Consider the following 15191-nt stretch of genomic DNA (forward strand, 5'->3'; position numbering starts at 1 on the left):
ATGGGGGGGAGCACGCGGAGCCCAAGGGTCCTGCAAGGGGACAACGCTTCCGGCCAGGTGAGAGGCTGCGCGCCGTGGAGTCTTGGGCGCGGGGCTCGGGAGTCGGGGTGCAAGCCGGCGCTCTGAGGTCTTGTGTCTCTCCCTGCCAGTCACCGTATGAGAGGTTAAGTCGGAGGATGCTGGACATTTCGGGGGACCGGGGCGTGCTGAAGGACGTCATCCGAGAGGGTGCTGGAGAGCTGGTGACCCCGGATGCTTCCGTGCTAGGTACCACCTGCCTCCTAGCTGACAGTGGCAAAGTGCTGGGCCTTAATGGTTTTCTGTGCCTTACCTTGGGAGGTGGGGAGGGGAAAGCTGTGTTTAAAAAATAATAATAATAATAAAAACAAAAAGGGTGGAACTCGCTCATTTTGTTACAATTCGGGCTTTTAAGGGAAAGCGAAGGAACCCATCTGTCCTTTGCATGAGGCCACCGTGAACAAGGGACGTTGAGGCCCACCAGCCAAGCTCTTGAATCAGCCAAAGGGCAGGCGTCCAAACGTTGAGCAAAGATTTTTTTCTATCAGGGTGGCAGGCAAAGCACATTGAATTTCATCCTTTTTGTTGTTGTTGTTATTGTTCTTGTTGTTCTTGGTAACAGTTGATATGGAGGTGTGCACATTCCTGGTTTATTTTCCTTGTACTGTTTCTTCTGTCCTAGTGAAATATTCTGGATATCTGGAGCACATGGATAAGCCTTTTGATTCTAATTGCTATAGGAAAACCCCCCGGCTGATGAAACTCGGAGAGGGTAAGTTGAGCTGAGCAGCTGGAAAATAAGGAAATATTTGAGGGAATTCTTCAAGGCATGAAAGACTTTGAGTTGGTATTTCTGAGGCGGGTTTTTGCTAAACCATGCCCTTCTTGTCCATGCCCTTGTCTTGTTTCCCCTTGAGGCCTAGACACTCGGGTGATGGTTTACCTGGCAACGTTACCTTTGCATCCTGAGAACTATGGTGCACGTTCATTTGTTAACTGAACATTTATTGAGGGTTTAGCATCTCTCATGCAGGGTGAAAAGAGAAGATGTACTTCTCAGATGATTAGAACTAGTGGGCTAGTGTGGTGGAGGAGATTGAGCACATTCACAGAATCCAGTGAGGTCCTGGGGGCATAAGTAGTGTTTTGGGAGTGCTTAATGAAGGCCTAGTTGATTTCAGCTGGGAAGATCAGGACAGGCTTCAGGAACGGGGCATTTGAAACGAGCCTTGAAGTTTGAGTAAGATTTCAATCAGGATAAAAGCTAGGCCGGAGGAACTTCCTCGCAGGAGGAAGGAGCTTCATGAACAGTGGTAGGCCAGATTGTTGCAGAGCCCACAGAAGTTGAAGTTTGGGAGTGGTAGTGGGAAACCAACTGAAAAGTGAGTTGGGACCATAGTGCAGAAGGCTTGGCGTATGTGGAAGGATTTGAATTTCCAGGGGGGAAGAAATTGATGACGTTGGATCAGGATGCTCAGCAAACTTCAAGTTCTTTGTCCCTTCTTCCAGATATTACCCTCTGGGGCATGGAGTTGGGCCTTCTAAGCATGCGGAGAGGAGAGCTGGCCAGGTTTCTGTTCAAACCAACCTATGCCTATGGAACACTGGGCTGCCCTCCCTTGATCCCCCCAAACACCACTGTCCTATTCGAGATTGAGCTGCTTGACTTCCTGGACTCTGCTGAGTCAGACAAGTTTTGTGCCCTTTCAGCTGTAAGTTCTGGAGTACCGACATCGTATTTTATAGAGAGAATGGGTTTGCAGTTTTGGTAATTACCCTACCCTGAAGGTGATCCTCTGCCCCACATTCCACCCTGAGGCTCCTGTGTGGTGGTGGAGTTCTCCTGCTTCTTGGTACGTGTTCATCTTAGCTGTGCTTCTTGTGTGGGCAGATGTTCTAAGCCAAGCCCTGACCTTGGGTTCTAGACCAACAGAGGTGAGCTTTTAGTCACTCTCTGCCTAGTTCTTCGTATAAGACGTGACCATTTGCTTCTCAACATTGTTTGGTTTCCAGCAAGTCAAACATTGGTGGGGGTTGACTAAGGTGAACATAGATTTTATTGTCCAATCTAAAATACTTGAGAACAGAAAAGATTCTTTTTTTGTTGTTGTTGTTATGATAGTCACACACAGAGAGAGAGAGAGAGGCAGAGACACAGGCAGAGGAAGAAGCAGGCTCCATGCACCGGGAGCCCGACATGGGATTCGATCCCGGGTCTCCAGGATCACGCCCTAGGCCAAAGGCAGGCGCCAAACCGCTGCGCCACCCAGGGATCCCCAGAAAAGATTCTTAACTGGATACCAGGACACCAGGTGTAGACTAGGAAAGTCCCAGGCAAATGGGGACACATGGCCTCTGCCCTCATAACTTAAATGTTACCTTTTCATTGTAGCCTTTCACCTAACCCATCACGTGAACTAGGGCTTGTAATCTCTTCGGCAGCCTTACATGTTCACAGTCATGCTGTCCCACACGGTCTGGTCTGTATGTGTGCCCTTGGAGGTCCACCTAGATTTGTATCTGGCTATGACGTCTCCCCAGCTAAATTGTCACCTCCTCAAGTGAGGGCCCTTACCTTTTTCTCACTTTTCCACAAAACAGATTCTTACAAATACCTGGGGCCCACCTATGGTGTACTGATTGAGAATCTCTGGGCAGGGACAAGGCTAGGACATCTGTGTTTCAAAAGAGGGTCTGTGGGTGATTGACGTGTACCCAGCATTGTGGCCATGAAGACCAGTAGGATGCCCAGGCAGACTAAAGACCCATTAAATGCTTGTTGGATAAGTGGTGGTTGTGAGACCTATTTTCCATGCTTGGCAAGTTCCAGCAGTTTCTGGAATTCTACGTGACCATGTTTCTTGAGGGAGCATCTCTGGGAGGACTAAAGGAGTAGACCACCTTTTTGCTCTTGTGCATAAAACGAGAGCATGTAATACCAGTCTCCCTTAGCTTCTGCCGGGAGCCACAGGGATGACCTCTGCAGGAGCACGAAGCCCAGTACATGGCACACAGCAGTAAACAAAAATCTGAAAGAGAAAAACTCACATTTGTAATAACGTTTGCATCATGGTAGTGTGGCTTTCAGCTTCCTTGCTGGGTGTCCTTGTCTTTGGTCCTCAGGAGCAACAAGATCAATTTCCACTTCAGAAGGTCCTAAAAGTGGCAGCTACTGAACGGGAGTTTGGCAACTACCTTTTCCGCCAAAATCGTTTCTATGATGCCAAAGTGAGATACAAACGGGTAAGGATGCTTTAGGAGTATAAACTTCAACCCTAACAACATTTTTTGAAGTTCTTGTTTTTCCCTATTATTTACATGCAGTCATTAAGAAAAAACTCATTAAAAAATCTTCATGCCAGGGGAGAACGACCGGGAGAGGGGACATGGGATTTGGGAAGCCCAGTAACGTTCTGTGTTTGTGTCTGGATGTGGTTACATGGGTATGTTCAGGTTGTGAAAGTTTGTTGAACTGTTGACTTGTTTTTGTAATTATGTGTATTTCAGTAAAAAGTCTTTAAAAGCTTTCATTCCAGAGTTAGGTCTTCTGTCAACTGACTTTCCATCCCATTTGCCATCTTCATTTTCTGTCTCTCTGATAGCAGAGATTTCTCTAGCTCTGAGGTGTCTCCATTCCCATCAGACTTTGGATTGTGGTTTGGCTTCTAGCGTAGGTTGTACTGACGGGAATTCACTGTTTGCTTTGTAACTCATTCAACAAATATGAATATTTTCTGTATCCCAAACTCTGCCCTAGGTTCTAGAGGCAAACAGGACCAAGTTTAGAGCCTAAGGAGCATTCTGATTTTGTCTCATTTGTGAAGAGAACTAAATCATTCAGGATCTGCATTCAGCTGCAAGCAACAGAATCTTGAAAAAGTGTACTTTAACGAGATTTAGGGGCATGGGGTGGCTCAGTCGATTAAGCATCCCACTCCTGATTTTTGGCTCAGGTCATGAGATCGTGCCCTGCATCAGGCTGTGTGCAGCCTGCTTAGGATTCACTCCCTCTCTCTCAGCTCCTCCCCTCCTCACAAGCTCGTGTGCTCACTCTAAAGTAGTAATTAATTAATGAAAAATAAACCATAATATAAATTTTCTTCAAATGAGAGGGAAAGCAATCCAAGGTGGTAAGTCAGTTCCATGAAGCCATCAGGGATCCACATTCCGTCTTTCTGCTCCACTACCCTTAAATGCATCCTTGTCTTTTTGATCCCCAGATGGTCCTCCAACCTGTAGCATCACATGATCACCCAGGCAGGAAGAAGGGAGGGGAAGAGAATCTGGTGTACTTACGTTAAGAGCTTTCTGGAAGTACCGCCTGACCCAGTGACTTCCTTTTCTATGTCATTAGCCAAACCCATATTCAGTGGACCCCAGTAATTGTGTAGGACGGTGGGAAATGCAATTTAATTTGTATACTGCTGCTTTGAATGAAATAGAGGCTATGCTAGAGGAGGAGAGAGATGGATTTTGGGTAGGTGGCTAATGGTATCTGCCACAAATTTGGTTTCTCTGTGTGTGCTTAAGACAGACAGACAGAGTACATGAGTGTGTTGTCCTTTGGAATGCTGACAGAATCAAGGTACAGGCTTGGGCTCACAGTTGGCCCGAATCACAGATGTTGTAAAGTTTCTTGATACAGAACCTGCTCACATGGGGGCAAAATCTTCCCAGTGAAGAAAGATCAGTTCAGTCCTTTCATCATTAGTTCTCTTGCCCAGGTCTGGTCCCCAGAGTTGGTCCCTCTAAGTCTGTGTGCAGCTTTTTCTGGCATTTGAGTTGATACTGGACATGCTTTAGTCGCTGTTTTTAACATCTTTTTTCTTTCAGAAGGTGAATCTCTAGTTCTCACTAGCGTTTTCGCTCTATGCTCCAGTGCTCTGGTTCAGAGTACTTGTCCTGGGCTTTCCTGTGATTCTGTTTATGGACTGTTTTGCTTTTTTCTGCTTACCCCTTGTGTTAAGTATTATCCTTGCATTTCCAAAAACATTCTTGTACTTACCTCACACTTGGGAGTTGGCATAACTGAGTATAGAATTCTAGGAATTTTAGCATCCAGTTACCATTCCTCAGGTTTAGAAGATTATTGTTTGATTCCAGCTTTTATAATTGCTGTCAAGAAGTCTGATATCAGGCAGCCCAGTGGCTCAGCGGTTTAGCGCTGCCTTCAGCCCAGGGCGTAATCCTGGAGACCCGGGATCGAGTCCCACGTCGGGCTCCCTGTGTGAAGCCTATTCCTCCCTCTGCCTGTGTCTCTGCCTCTCTCTCTCTCTCCCCATGTCTTTCATGAATAAATAAAATCTTTTTTAAAAAGTCTGATATCAAAAAATAAAATAAAAAATAAAAAGTCTGATATCATTTAGGTTCCTGTTTCTTTCTGTGTGACCTTTTCTCTCTGTAAAGATTAAGGATCTTTTTTCCTTTGGTGTTATTAAATTTTACAGTCATGGGTGTATGTTCTAAATTTTGTTTTGAGCTCTGGGTATATCCTTTCATTCAGGAAACTTGTCCTCTATTTTGGAAATTTTTCTTGAGCTATTTCTTTGATAATTTGCCCTTGTTTGTGTTTTCTTTTTGTGTGTGGGGGGGGCTCTGTTAATTGTTGGACTTCCTGGATTGAGCTTCTACTCCCCCCCCCTTTTTTTTTCAGTGTTATCTTGTTGTTTCATTGTCTGGGAGCTATCTTTGATTTTCTTTGCCATCTATCCCTTTTTTTTTTTTAGGATTTGTTTTAAAGATTTTATTTAAAGAGAGAGAGGGAGAGAGAGGCAGAAACATAGGCAGAGGGCGAAGCAGGCTCCCCACTGGAAACCCAATGCAAGATTTGATCCCAGGATCATACCCTGAGCTGAAGATAGATGCTCAACCACTAAGCAACCCAGGTGTCCCTATTTATTTTATTTTTTAAAAATACTAAAGAGTATGAGCCTGTGGACATGCACAAGTGGAGGGAGGGGGACAGAGGGAGAGGGAGTAGCAGACTCCCCATTGAGCAGGGAGCCCAATGTGGGGCTCGATCCCAGCACTCTGGAATCATGACCTGAGCCAAAGGCAGATGCTTAACCAACTGAGCCACCCAGGTGACACAAGATTTGTTTATTCATTTTGGAGGGAGAGAGGAAGAGTCTCAAGCAGACTCCATGCTGAGCACAGACCTAACGAAGGGCTCAATCTCATGAACCTGGGATCACAACCTGAGCTGAAATCAAGAGTCAGGTGTTTTTGTTGTTGTTGTTTTAAAGATTTTATTTATTCACGAGAGACAGAGAAAGGTAGAAGCAGGCTCCCCACAGGGAGCCAGATGCAGGACTCCATCCCAGGATCCCGGGACCACAACCTGAACCAAAGGCAGATGCTCAATCACTGAGCCACCCAGGCATCCCCAAGAGTGGGGTGTTGAACTGACTGTATCCTATTTGCATCCCTATTTGCCATGTTTCCTAATTTGTGGTTCATTTCTTTAACTTTCCCCAGCAAGAACTTTTTGTTCTTGTTTCATGCATATGTCACCTTCTCTTACGTTTTCAGACTGTTGGTTATAATTAAGTTTCTCTCTGCTTTTCAGGTTTAAAAAATATCTCAATTCTTGGGTGTTTTTTTTTTTCTTGTCTGTAGGAAACTGTCCACTTACATCAGGTTTGGTGGTAGGTCTTTTTTTTTTTTTTTTTTTTTTTTTTTGGTGGTAGGTCTTAGACTCATTAGCTATCACTAGGGCACTGTTACTGTTTCTTACTCATGTGAAAGGCTTGAGGTGACAAACAGGAGCTGGTTGGTAGCTGTGAATCCACAATGTTTTCAGATACCTAGCACTCTCCCACTTCCCTGTATTCCCATTTGTAGGGGAGAGTTCTGGGCCTTGTGATTTAGGATGGTAGCCTCTAAATTACAACCAGCTGGAGGGAAGAGGGCTAAGGGTATGCGCCTGTGAACCTTGTACTGTGGTATGTTTTCCATTCCCTGTTCTTCTGGCTATAACCAGTTGCAAGGAAGGCTAGCAAATACTTCTGTTCTGATTGTATACGTGCCTAGCAAAAAAATCCTGTTACTGTAGAAGATGGGAGGACAGCCAGTCTGAGATGGGAGGCTGTCTTTCCCCACAGAAGCTTTCCCCCAATGTCTTGCGATCTTTGGCTGCCCATTAGGACTTGGGAGAGACATCAAAAGCTGATGAGAAACTCCCAAGCGCTTGGTAGGCCACACTGCAGTGTGATCTTTTGGGCTCTCACATCTCTCTGTCCTGTGGTTTTCTCAGGAGCCACTCCACTCCATCGTCTGCCTGTGTAAATACCTATCTACCAGCGTCCTGGGAGCCGAGCAAGGCGACAGGACAGAGGGTTTCTCTAGCTGTTGTTGGAACTGTCCTTTAATGCCCATTGCCGGTTTACCTCCTTCCTATCACCTGCTGTCCCAGAATCCAGAGCTCCTTTGATTCAATTTCTCCAGAAAATAGACTGATTCCAGAGGTGGTGGGGAGGCGTGGCCACCTCGATGCATAGGGCCAGGGAGTGAGAGGGAACTGGAGTTCCTCCTCTTTTTTTTTTTTTTTTAATTTTTATTTATTTATGATAGACGAGAGAGAGAGAGGCAGAGACACAGGCAGAGGGAGAAGCAGGCTCCATGCACCGGGAGCCCGACGTGGGATTCGATCCGGGATCTCCATGATCGCACCCTGGGACAAAGTCAGGCGCTAAACCGCTGCACCACCCAGGGATCCCTGAAGTTCCTCCTCTCATATTCAACGCCACTTGTGTGCCAGCCTGATTGCTGTTCTGTCAGTTCCCAGGACCCTGAGCCGCAGGCCAGCCCCTCATATATTAGCACTTTTTCTGCCACGTCCGACCCGACTCTGCCATCCATTCTGACATACAGGGTTTGCTACCAAGCCTCTTATTCTTCGCTCTTGTTGGAGTCTGCTTTTCTAATCCTAAGGGCAGGAGAGCCTAAAGGAAGTGTGTGAAGTCTGTCTTGCTCAGCCAGAAGTTTTGCTACATGTTCATGTTAGAAATGTCCTCATTCTTTAAAGCAGCAGATTGGCATTGATTTGCGTGCCACTGTTTCCAGCCTTTTGCTCAGCCTTGTGTGGACATGCAGAAAGACTTCTGCACAAGGCAGAAGGCAAGGTCCTTGCTCTTGAAAAATTTTAATGTAGTTAGAAAGATAAAATGTATTCCCAGCAACTAAGAAATACCTGTAGTATCTAGTACTGTAGGTTTTCAGAGGAGGAAGATTTTTGTGGGCTAGAATATCTGGCAGTGGCTTCTTAGAGGAAGTGGCCTTCAGCTGAGTCTAGAGGGATGAAATGGCAGAGAAAGAGGCAGAACATAATTCTGGGCAGGAGAAAAGAATAAGCAAAGGTAGAGAACAGAGCCTGTTCAGGGGGCAGTTGGCAGATACTTAGTCTAAAACACAGGTTATATTTGGAGGATACCAGGAATATAGAGGTGAGGTAATTAGACTCAAGATGACTTTAAAATGTGTTTGGATGGATCTGGACTTTATGAAGAGGATGGAAGGGAACCAGTGGTGGAAAGGAGAGTGAGGTGATAAAATTATTATTTGGGGAAGAGCCAACAGTTAGTAGCATGCAGGTAGTGGTGTGCAGGAGCTCCTGAGAGCCAAGTGGAAAATTCTCAGGAAGTTTTACAAGCTGGTTAATGTTATTTTGGTAGCTTGAAATCAGCCAGGGTTAAAATACACCACAGGAATAGGCTCCCTTTCCCCCAGGAGCTGGTGGTTAAACCTTTACCAGTACACCACCATATACGGGACATGTTAAAGGGACAGACTTTCGTTAATGCACATTTATTCCTTGTTAGGCACTGCACTAGGCATGTTGTAGCTAAACCCGTCACGGAGATCCAGCAATGTTTCAGAATGTAGGACTCATGAAGATAAACAAAAGTTCTGGAGTTGGTGGTGATTTTGGGGGGATGGGAGGAGGGTGGGGGATAGAGGAAGAGTGAAAATCTTCAGGAGGCTCCATGCTCCGCACAGAGTCCAGTTCAGGGTGTCATCTGACAACCCTGACATCGTGATCTAAGACAAAATCGAGAGCTGCACACTCAACCAGCTGAGCCATCCAGGTGGAATTATTTTCAGAACTGAATGACTAGACTCGATGAAGGTTTTTTTTTTTTTTTTTTTAAGATTTTATTTGAGATAGAGTGCGAACATGAGCGGGGCGTTGGGAGAGCAGAGGGAGAAGGAGAAGCAGGCTCCCCACTGAGTAGGGAGCCTGACTTGGGGCTTGATCTAACCTGAAGGCAGACACTTAACCACCTGAGCCACCCAGGAGCCCCTGATGAAGTTTTTTATAAGTGACAACGAAAACCAAAGAATAGCGTTACTTGAAGATTTCTCATCTGAGGATTTTTTAAACAAGAATAACTGGGAAAGAGGCTAGTCAGCTTCAGTTTTGCTTACTGATGAGAGTAGCCAGATAAAGGTGGCTGTAGAAGACAGTTTCCAGGTGGCAGAATGTCCCATGATTCTGTTTAAGAATGGGACCAGAGCTTAGGGGATAGATTCAAGTTGGGGATATGAGACCTGAAGCAGTTCAGAAGGTGTGAAGGCAATGGACAGAAACTATGTGACAAATCCCCAGGGCTTAGAGATGAAAGAGAAAGTGAAGGGAGGCTGGTGGCTTTCTACCTATGGCACCATCTTGCCTGCTGTGTTTTCCAGTTCTTTCAAAAGGAATCCTCCCTGTGAGTCACGTTGCCGCTGCTCACACTTTGTCTTCATCACGTCTTCTTCCTTTGCTATTGTTGAGAGAATTCACATACCATAAAATTCATTTTTAAAATGTACAAGTGAGTGGGTTTTTGTGTATTCATAATGTTATGCATCTATCAACACTAATTCCAGATCATTTCATCACCTCAAAAAGAAACCCTATACCTGTTGGCAGTTACACTCCATTCCCCCAGCATGCCCTGGTAGCCCCTATGTTACTTTGTGTCTATGGATTTGCCTATTCCTGGACATTTTTAATTTTATTTATTTATGATAGTCACAGAGAGAGAGAGAGGCAGAGACACAGGCAGAGGGAGAAGCAGGCTCCATGCACCGGGAGCCCGACGTGGGATTCGATCCCGGGTCTCCAGGATCGCGCCCTGGGCCAAAGGCAGGCGCTAAACCACTGCGCCACCCGGGGATCCCTGGACATTTTATGTAAAATAGAATCATCAAATGTATCGTGCTTCATGCCTGGCTTCTTTCAGTTAGCAAAATATTCTCAAGGTTCATTCATGTTGTAATGTGTATTAATACTCCATTCTGTCTTAAAATTTTTTATCTTTTGGTAAAAACACATCACCTAAAATTTATCATTTTAATTATTTTCAGATATACAGGCCAGTGGCATTAAGTGCATTCAGTGTTGTACAGGCATCACCACTACCCTTTTTAGAACTTTATCCTCATCCCAAACATTGTTTAGCCATTAAACAAAACTCCCCATTCTCCCCCTTCCTCCAGTCCCAGTAATCTTTTTTTTTTTTAAGATTTTTTAAAATTTATTCATGAGATGGTGGGAGTGGGGCGCAGAGACACACGCAGAGGGAGAAGTGGGCTCCATGCAGGGAGCCTGATGTGGGACTCGATCCCAGGTCTCCAGGATCACACCCTGGGCTGAAGGCAGCGCTAAACTGCTGAGCCACCTGGGCTGCCCAGCCCCGGTAATCTTTATTCTACTTCATGCCTCTAGGAATTTGTCTGTGTACAGGGTATTCATATAAGTGGAGTCCTACAGTATTTGTTTTTGTCTGGCTTCTTTCACTTAGCATAATATTTTCAAGTTTCATCCATGTTGTAGCATATACCAAACTTCATTCATTTTAAGATTGAGCAGTATGTCGTGTGGATCCTTCCATGTTTTGTTCATTCATCAGTTAGTGGACATTTGGATTTTTTCCTCTTTTTGGCTATTATGAATGTTGCTTTTCACATTGGTGTACAAGTTCTTGTGTAGACCTAGGTTTTCATTTTCCTTGGGTTTGTACATAGGAGCACAAGTGCTAGGTCCTGTAGTAACTGTCATGTTTAATTTTTTGAAATACTGCCAAACCGTTTTCCACAGTTGCTGCAGCATTTCACATTGCCACCAATGGTAGGATGGTTCCAATTACTCCACAACCTCACCAGCAGTTATTTTCCATCTTTCAAATTCTAGCCATCCTCGTGGGTGTGAAGCGATATCTCATAAGTTTGATTTTTTCCTGATAACTAATGTGTTGATTAGCTATTTGCGTGTCTTCTTTGGAAAAATGTCAATTCATATCCTTTGCCCATTTTTAATTGGGTTTTCTGTATTCTTATATTTATTTTTTTTTTAATTTTTTATTTATTTATGATAGTCACAGAGAGAGAGAGAGAGAGGCAGAGACACAGGCAGAGGGAGAAGCAGGCTCCATGCACTGGGAGCCCGATGTGGGATTCGATCCTGGGTCTCCAGGATCGCGCCCTGGGCCAAAGGCAGGCGCCAAACCGCTGCGCCACCCAGGGATCCCGGTTTTCTGTATTCTTATAAAAGTTTTTATATTGTCTGTATACTAGGTTTTTTTTTAAAATATGATTTACAAATATCTTCTCCCATTTTGTGAGTTGTGTTTTCATGTTTTTTTTTCTTTTCAGGAATGTAGAATATCTTTTTATTAAAAAATACAAATTATCTGTAGGTTTGGACAATGACAGTAGTAAACCATTATGTTATCAGCTTAAACCAGTAAATGATGGTTATAGTGACTTTTCTTCAGTCATTTTTTTCATGATAACATCCTTCATTTTTTTAATAATAAGTTTATTTTTTATTTGTGTTCAGATAACATCCTTCAAAACACAGAAGTTTTTACTTTTGTAGTCCAGTTTAATCTCCTTTTGGAGATTTGTGCTTTTCATGTAATTTCTAAGAAACCATTATCAAATCCACAGTCATAAAGATTTAAACCTAATGTTTTAAGAGTGGTACAGTTTAGCTCCTACATTTAGGTCTATGATCCATTTTGTTAACTTTTTATGTAGCTTGAAGTGGGAATCCAACCTCACTCTTCCACAGGTTGACATCCAGTTGTCCCAGCACCTTTCATTGAAAATACTACTCTTTCCTGTTGAATGGGCCTGGTCCCCTTCTTGAAAATCCATTGACTACAGAAGTATGGGTTTGTTTCTGGATTTTCAATCTGCATTGTCAATTCTGTTCTATTGACCTATGTGTTTCCTTATGCTGTTACCACACTGGCTTTGCTACTATAGGTTTGTAAATAAGCTTTAAAATTTGAAAGTGTGAGTCTTCCACTTTCTCTTCTTAAATATTTTGGCTATTTGGCATCCCTTGAATTTGCATGCAAATTTTCAGGTCAGCTTGACCATTTCTGCAAAAAAGGCTGTTGAAATTTTGGTAGTGGTTGCTTTGAATCTGTAGATCAGTTAGGGACTATTGCCTTCTTAACTATATTAAGTCTTTTGATCTATGAACATGGGATGTATTTCCATTTATTTAGATCACCTTTAATTTCTTCAGTATTTTGTAGTTTTTAACATACAATTCTTGCAATTTAAATTTACTGTGGCTTCCTTTCATGCTATTGTAAATGGAATTGTATTCTTCGTTTTTGGATTGTTTACTGCTAGATTAGAGACATGCAACTAACTCTCATATATTGGAATTGTGTCCTGCAGCTTGTTGAGCTCAGTTTTGGTTTTGTTTTTTTTTTTTTGTTTTTGTTTTTGTTTTTTTTTTACCTCTAGTATTTTTTTTTCTGGATTCTTAGGGCTTTCGATAATATTATGTACTTCATCTTGAGTGTTTGTCTTCCTTCTTCATAGGCCTTGTTGCTTCTTCACCGACGATCAGCTCCTCCTGAAGAGCAGCACCTGGTGGAAGCAGCTAAGCTTCTTGTTCTCCTTAACCTATCCTTTACATACCTGAGGCTGGAGCGACCCACCACGGCTCTGCGCTACGGAGAACAGGCTCTGCTCATTGACCAGAAGAATGCTAAGGCCCTCTTCCGGTGTGGACAGGTGTGTTGGAGGCCAGGGACTTGAGAACAAGTGCCCAAGAAAAGAAAGCAGTGATGTTCAACTTGGGCACTAGAAAAATGCTCTTTCCTAACCAAGTATGTTTTTAAAACTCTGTCCTTTGCAGGCCTGTCTTTTCATGACTGAGTATGAGAAGGCCCGAGATTTTCTAGTGCGAGCCCAGAAGGAACAACCCTTCAATCATGATATCAATAATGAACTGAAGAAACTGGCTAGGTGAGACCTGTTTGCAGAAGTGCAAACCAAAAAAAGAGGCCAGTGACCATCTGGGAAAGGGATGGTTTGGGAATGTTGCCTAGCATGTGTTGGGAGGCAGCGCCCCCTAGAGCTGGCTTTATGAAGCGCTAAACCAACAGCTCCCAGTGAGAAGGTGGGGCCGACCTCCAGACTAAGTCCGGATCATTTCTCATCTCCCTGTTCCCCACTGCCTATCCCCAAAGTAAGCATCCTAAAATAGGTGGGCCCATGTAATTTGTAAAAAGGGTCTTGTTCTTAAGCTACTCCTCCCTACTTGTCACCAGTTGAAAACCACTGTTCTTGGGATGCCTGGGTGCCTCAGCGGTTGGATGCCTGCCTTTGGCTGAGGTTGTTATCACAGGATCCAGGATCGAGTCCCACATCAGGATCCCTGCGAGGAGCCTGCTTCTCCCTCTGCCTAGGTCTCTGCTTCTCTCTCTGTGTCTGTGTCTCTCATGAATAAATAAATAAATCTAAAAAAACAAAACACTGAAGAGAGGGATCTTTCCAGTCTGACCCATGCCAATAGGGTAACATTCTTGTTACCCACGTAACATACATACCAGTGTTTCAGTAATACAACATTTTGTGATTATGGACATTATTTTCAAAGTTTTCTACAATGAATATATTAACATATAAATAGTGTGTAATTACAATACCTCAAAATCCACTTTTTAGATTTTTTTTTTTTTGGTCCTTCTGTATTGCTCTCGTTGACATTAAGCATTTACACTAGATTGCTAGTTAAAGCTTTTGATGTTAAAAAAAAGTCCGAGGTATGTGCAACTCTTATATTCAGATCCATTTGTCACATTTTAGGCCTTTTAGAACCGTCCAGCAATTTCTTCTGTGGTTTTCTTTTTTAACTGAAACAATTTTTTAAAATTTTTAAAAATATTTTTAAGTAATTTTTACACCCAGTATGGAGCTCAAACTTACAACCCCAAGATCAGAGTTGCATGTTCTATCAACTGAGCCAGCCAGATGCCCCTGTTTTTCTGATTTTTAAAAGTATCTTGTCGGATACCTGGGTGGCTCAGTCGGTGAAGCATCTGATTACAGGGTCCTGGGATCTAGCTCCCATGTCTGGTTCCCTGCTCAGCAGGGATCTCTCTGCTGCTCCCTCTCCCTCTGCCCCTCCTCTTGCTTGTGCGCACACGTGTGTGCTGTCTCTTGCTCTCTCTCTCTCAAATAAGTAAATAAAATCTCTCTCTCTTGTTTGTTTTTTTTTTTAAGTTCCTTTCCAGGCAGCCCAGGTGGCTCAGCGGTTTAGTGCTGTCTTCAGCCCAGGGCCTGATCCTGGAGACCCAGGATCGAGTCCCACATCGAGCTTCCTGCATGGAGCCTGCGTCTCGCTCTGCCTGTGTCTCTGCACCTCTCTCTCTCTCTCTCCCTCCCTCTCTCCTCTTCCCTCCCTCCCTGTCTCTCATGAATAAATAAATATAATCTTAAAAAAATAAAAATTTAAAAAGTACCTTTCCAGTCCCACCTAGGGTACCAAGAATAATAATAATAATAAAAGTATCCTACCCAGGGTACTCATAAATTAGACGTAGAAATTTTGGAATCTCACCATTTTTTAGCACAGAAATCTCAGGGTAGAGGCCATGGAGTATGATGAGGCCACTTGACAAGATTCAGCCTGGCAGCTCTCACAGTGGCTCCCAGACTTTTAAGGCTGCGCTCTTCACATTATGGGCTTTTTGTCAAAGGGCTTCTTGAGTGGCCTCTGGGAGCCTCACGTGGCTCTCCTACCTCTCCAGCATGGTTTCCATCCCCTCTGGATTCAGTTCAAGAGCTGGATTTTCAGTATTTCTGGACCTGAATGTGGTATTCCAGCCACCAGATGTCACCTCCTACAAAGATAGACTTATCTAAAGAGTGTTTCTCTC

General features: G+C 43.9%; 1 protein-coding gene across 1 annotated transcript in view; it reads left to right on the forward strand.

Moving 5' to 3' along the window:
* FKBP6 (FKBP prolyl isomerase family member 6 (inactive)) overlaps nucleotides 1-15191 on the forward strand; it is a 32965-nt gene continuing 17774 nt past the window's right edge. Inside the window, exons 1-7 of the mRNA XM_055340916.1 lie at nucleotides 1-57; nucleotides 150-267; nucleotides 701-790; nucleotides 1528-1730; nucleotides 3142-3261; nucleotides 12847-13041; nucleotides 13166-13275. Coding sequence (XP_055196891.1) covers nucleotides 1-57; nucleotides 150-267; nucleotides 701-790; nucleotides 1528-1730; nucleotides 3142-3261; nucleotides 12847-13041; nucleotides 13166-13275 — 893 coding nt within the window. The remainder of the gene's footprint in view (nucleotides 58-149; nucleotides 268-700; nucleotides 791-1527; nucleotides 1731-3141; nucleotides 3262-12846; nucleotides 13042-13165; nucleotides 13276-15191) is intronic.

Source organism: Nyctereutes procyonoides, unplaced genomic scaffold (genome assembly GCF_905146905.1).
Source record: "Nyctereutes procyonoides isolate TBG_1078 unplaced genomic scaffold, NYPRO_anot_genome, whole genome shotgun sequence".
Classification (NCBI taxonomy): domain Eukaryota; kingdom Metazoa; phylum Chordata; class Mammalia; order Carnivora; family Canidae; genus Nyctereutes; species Nyctereutes procyonoides.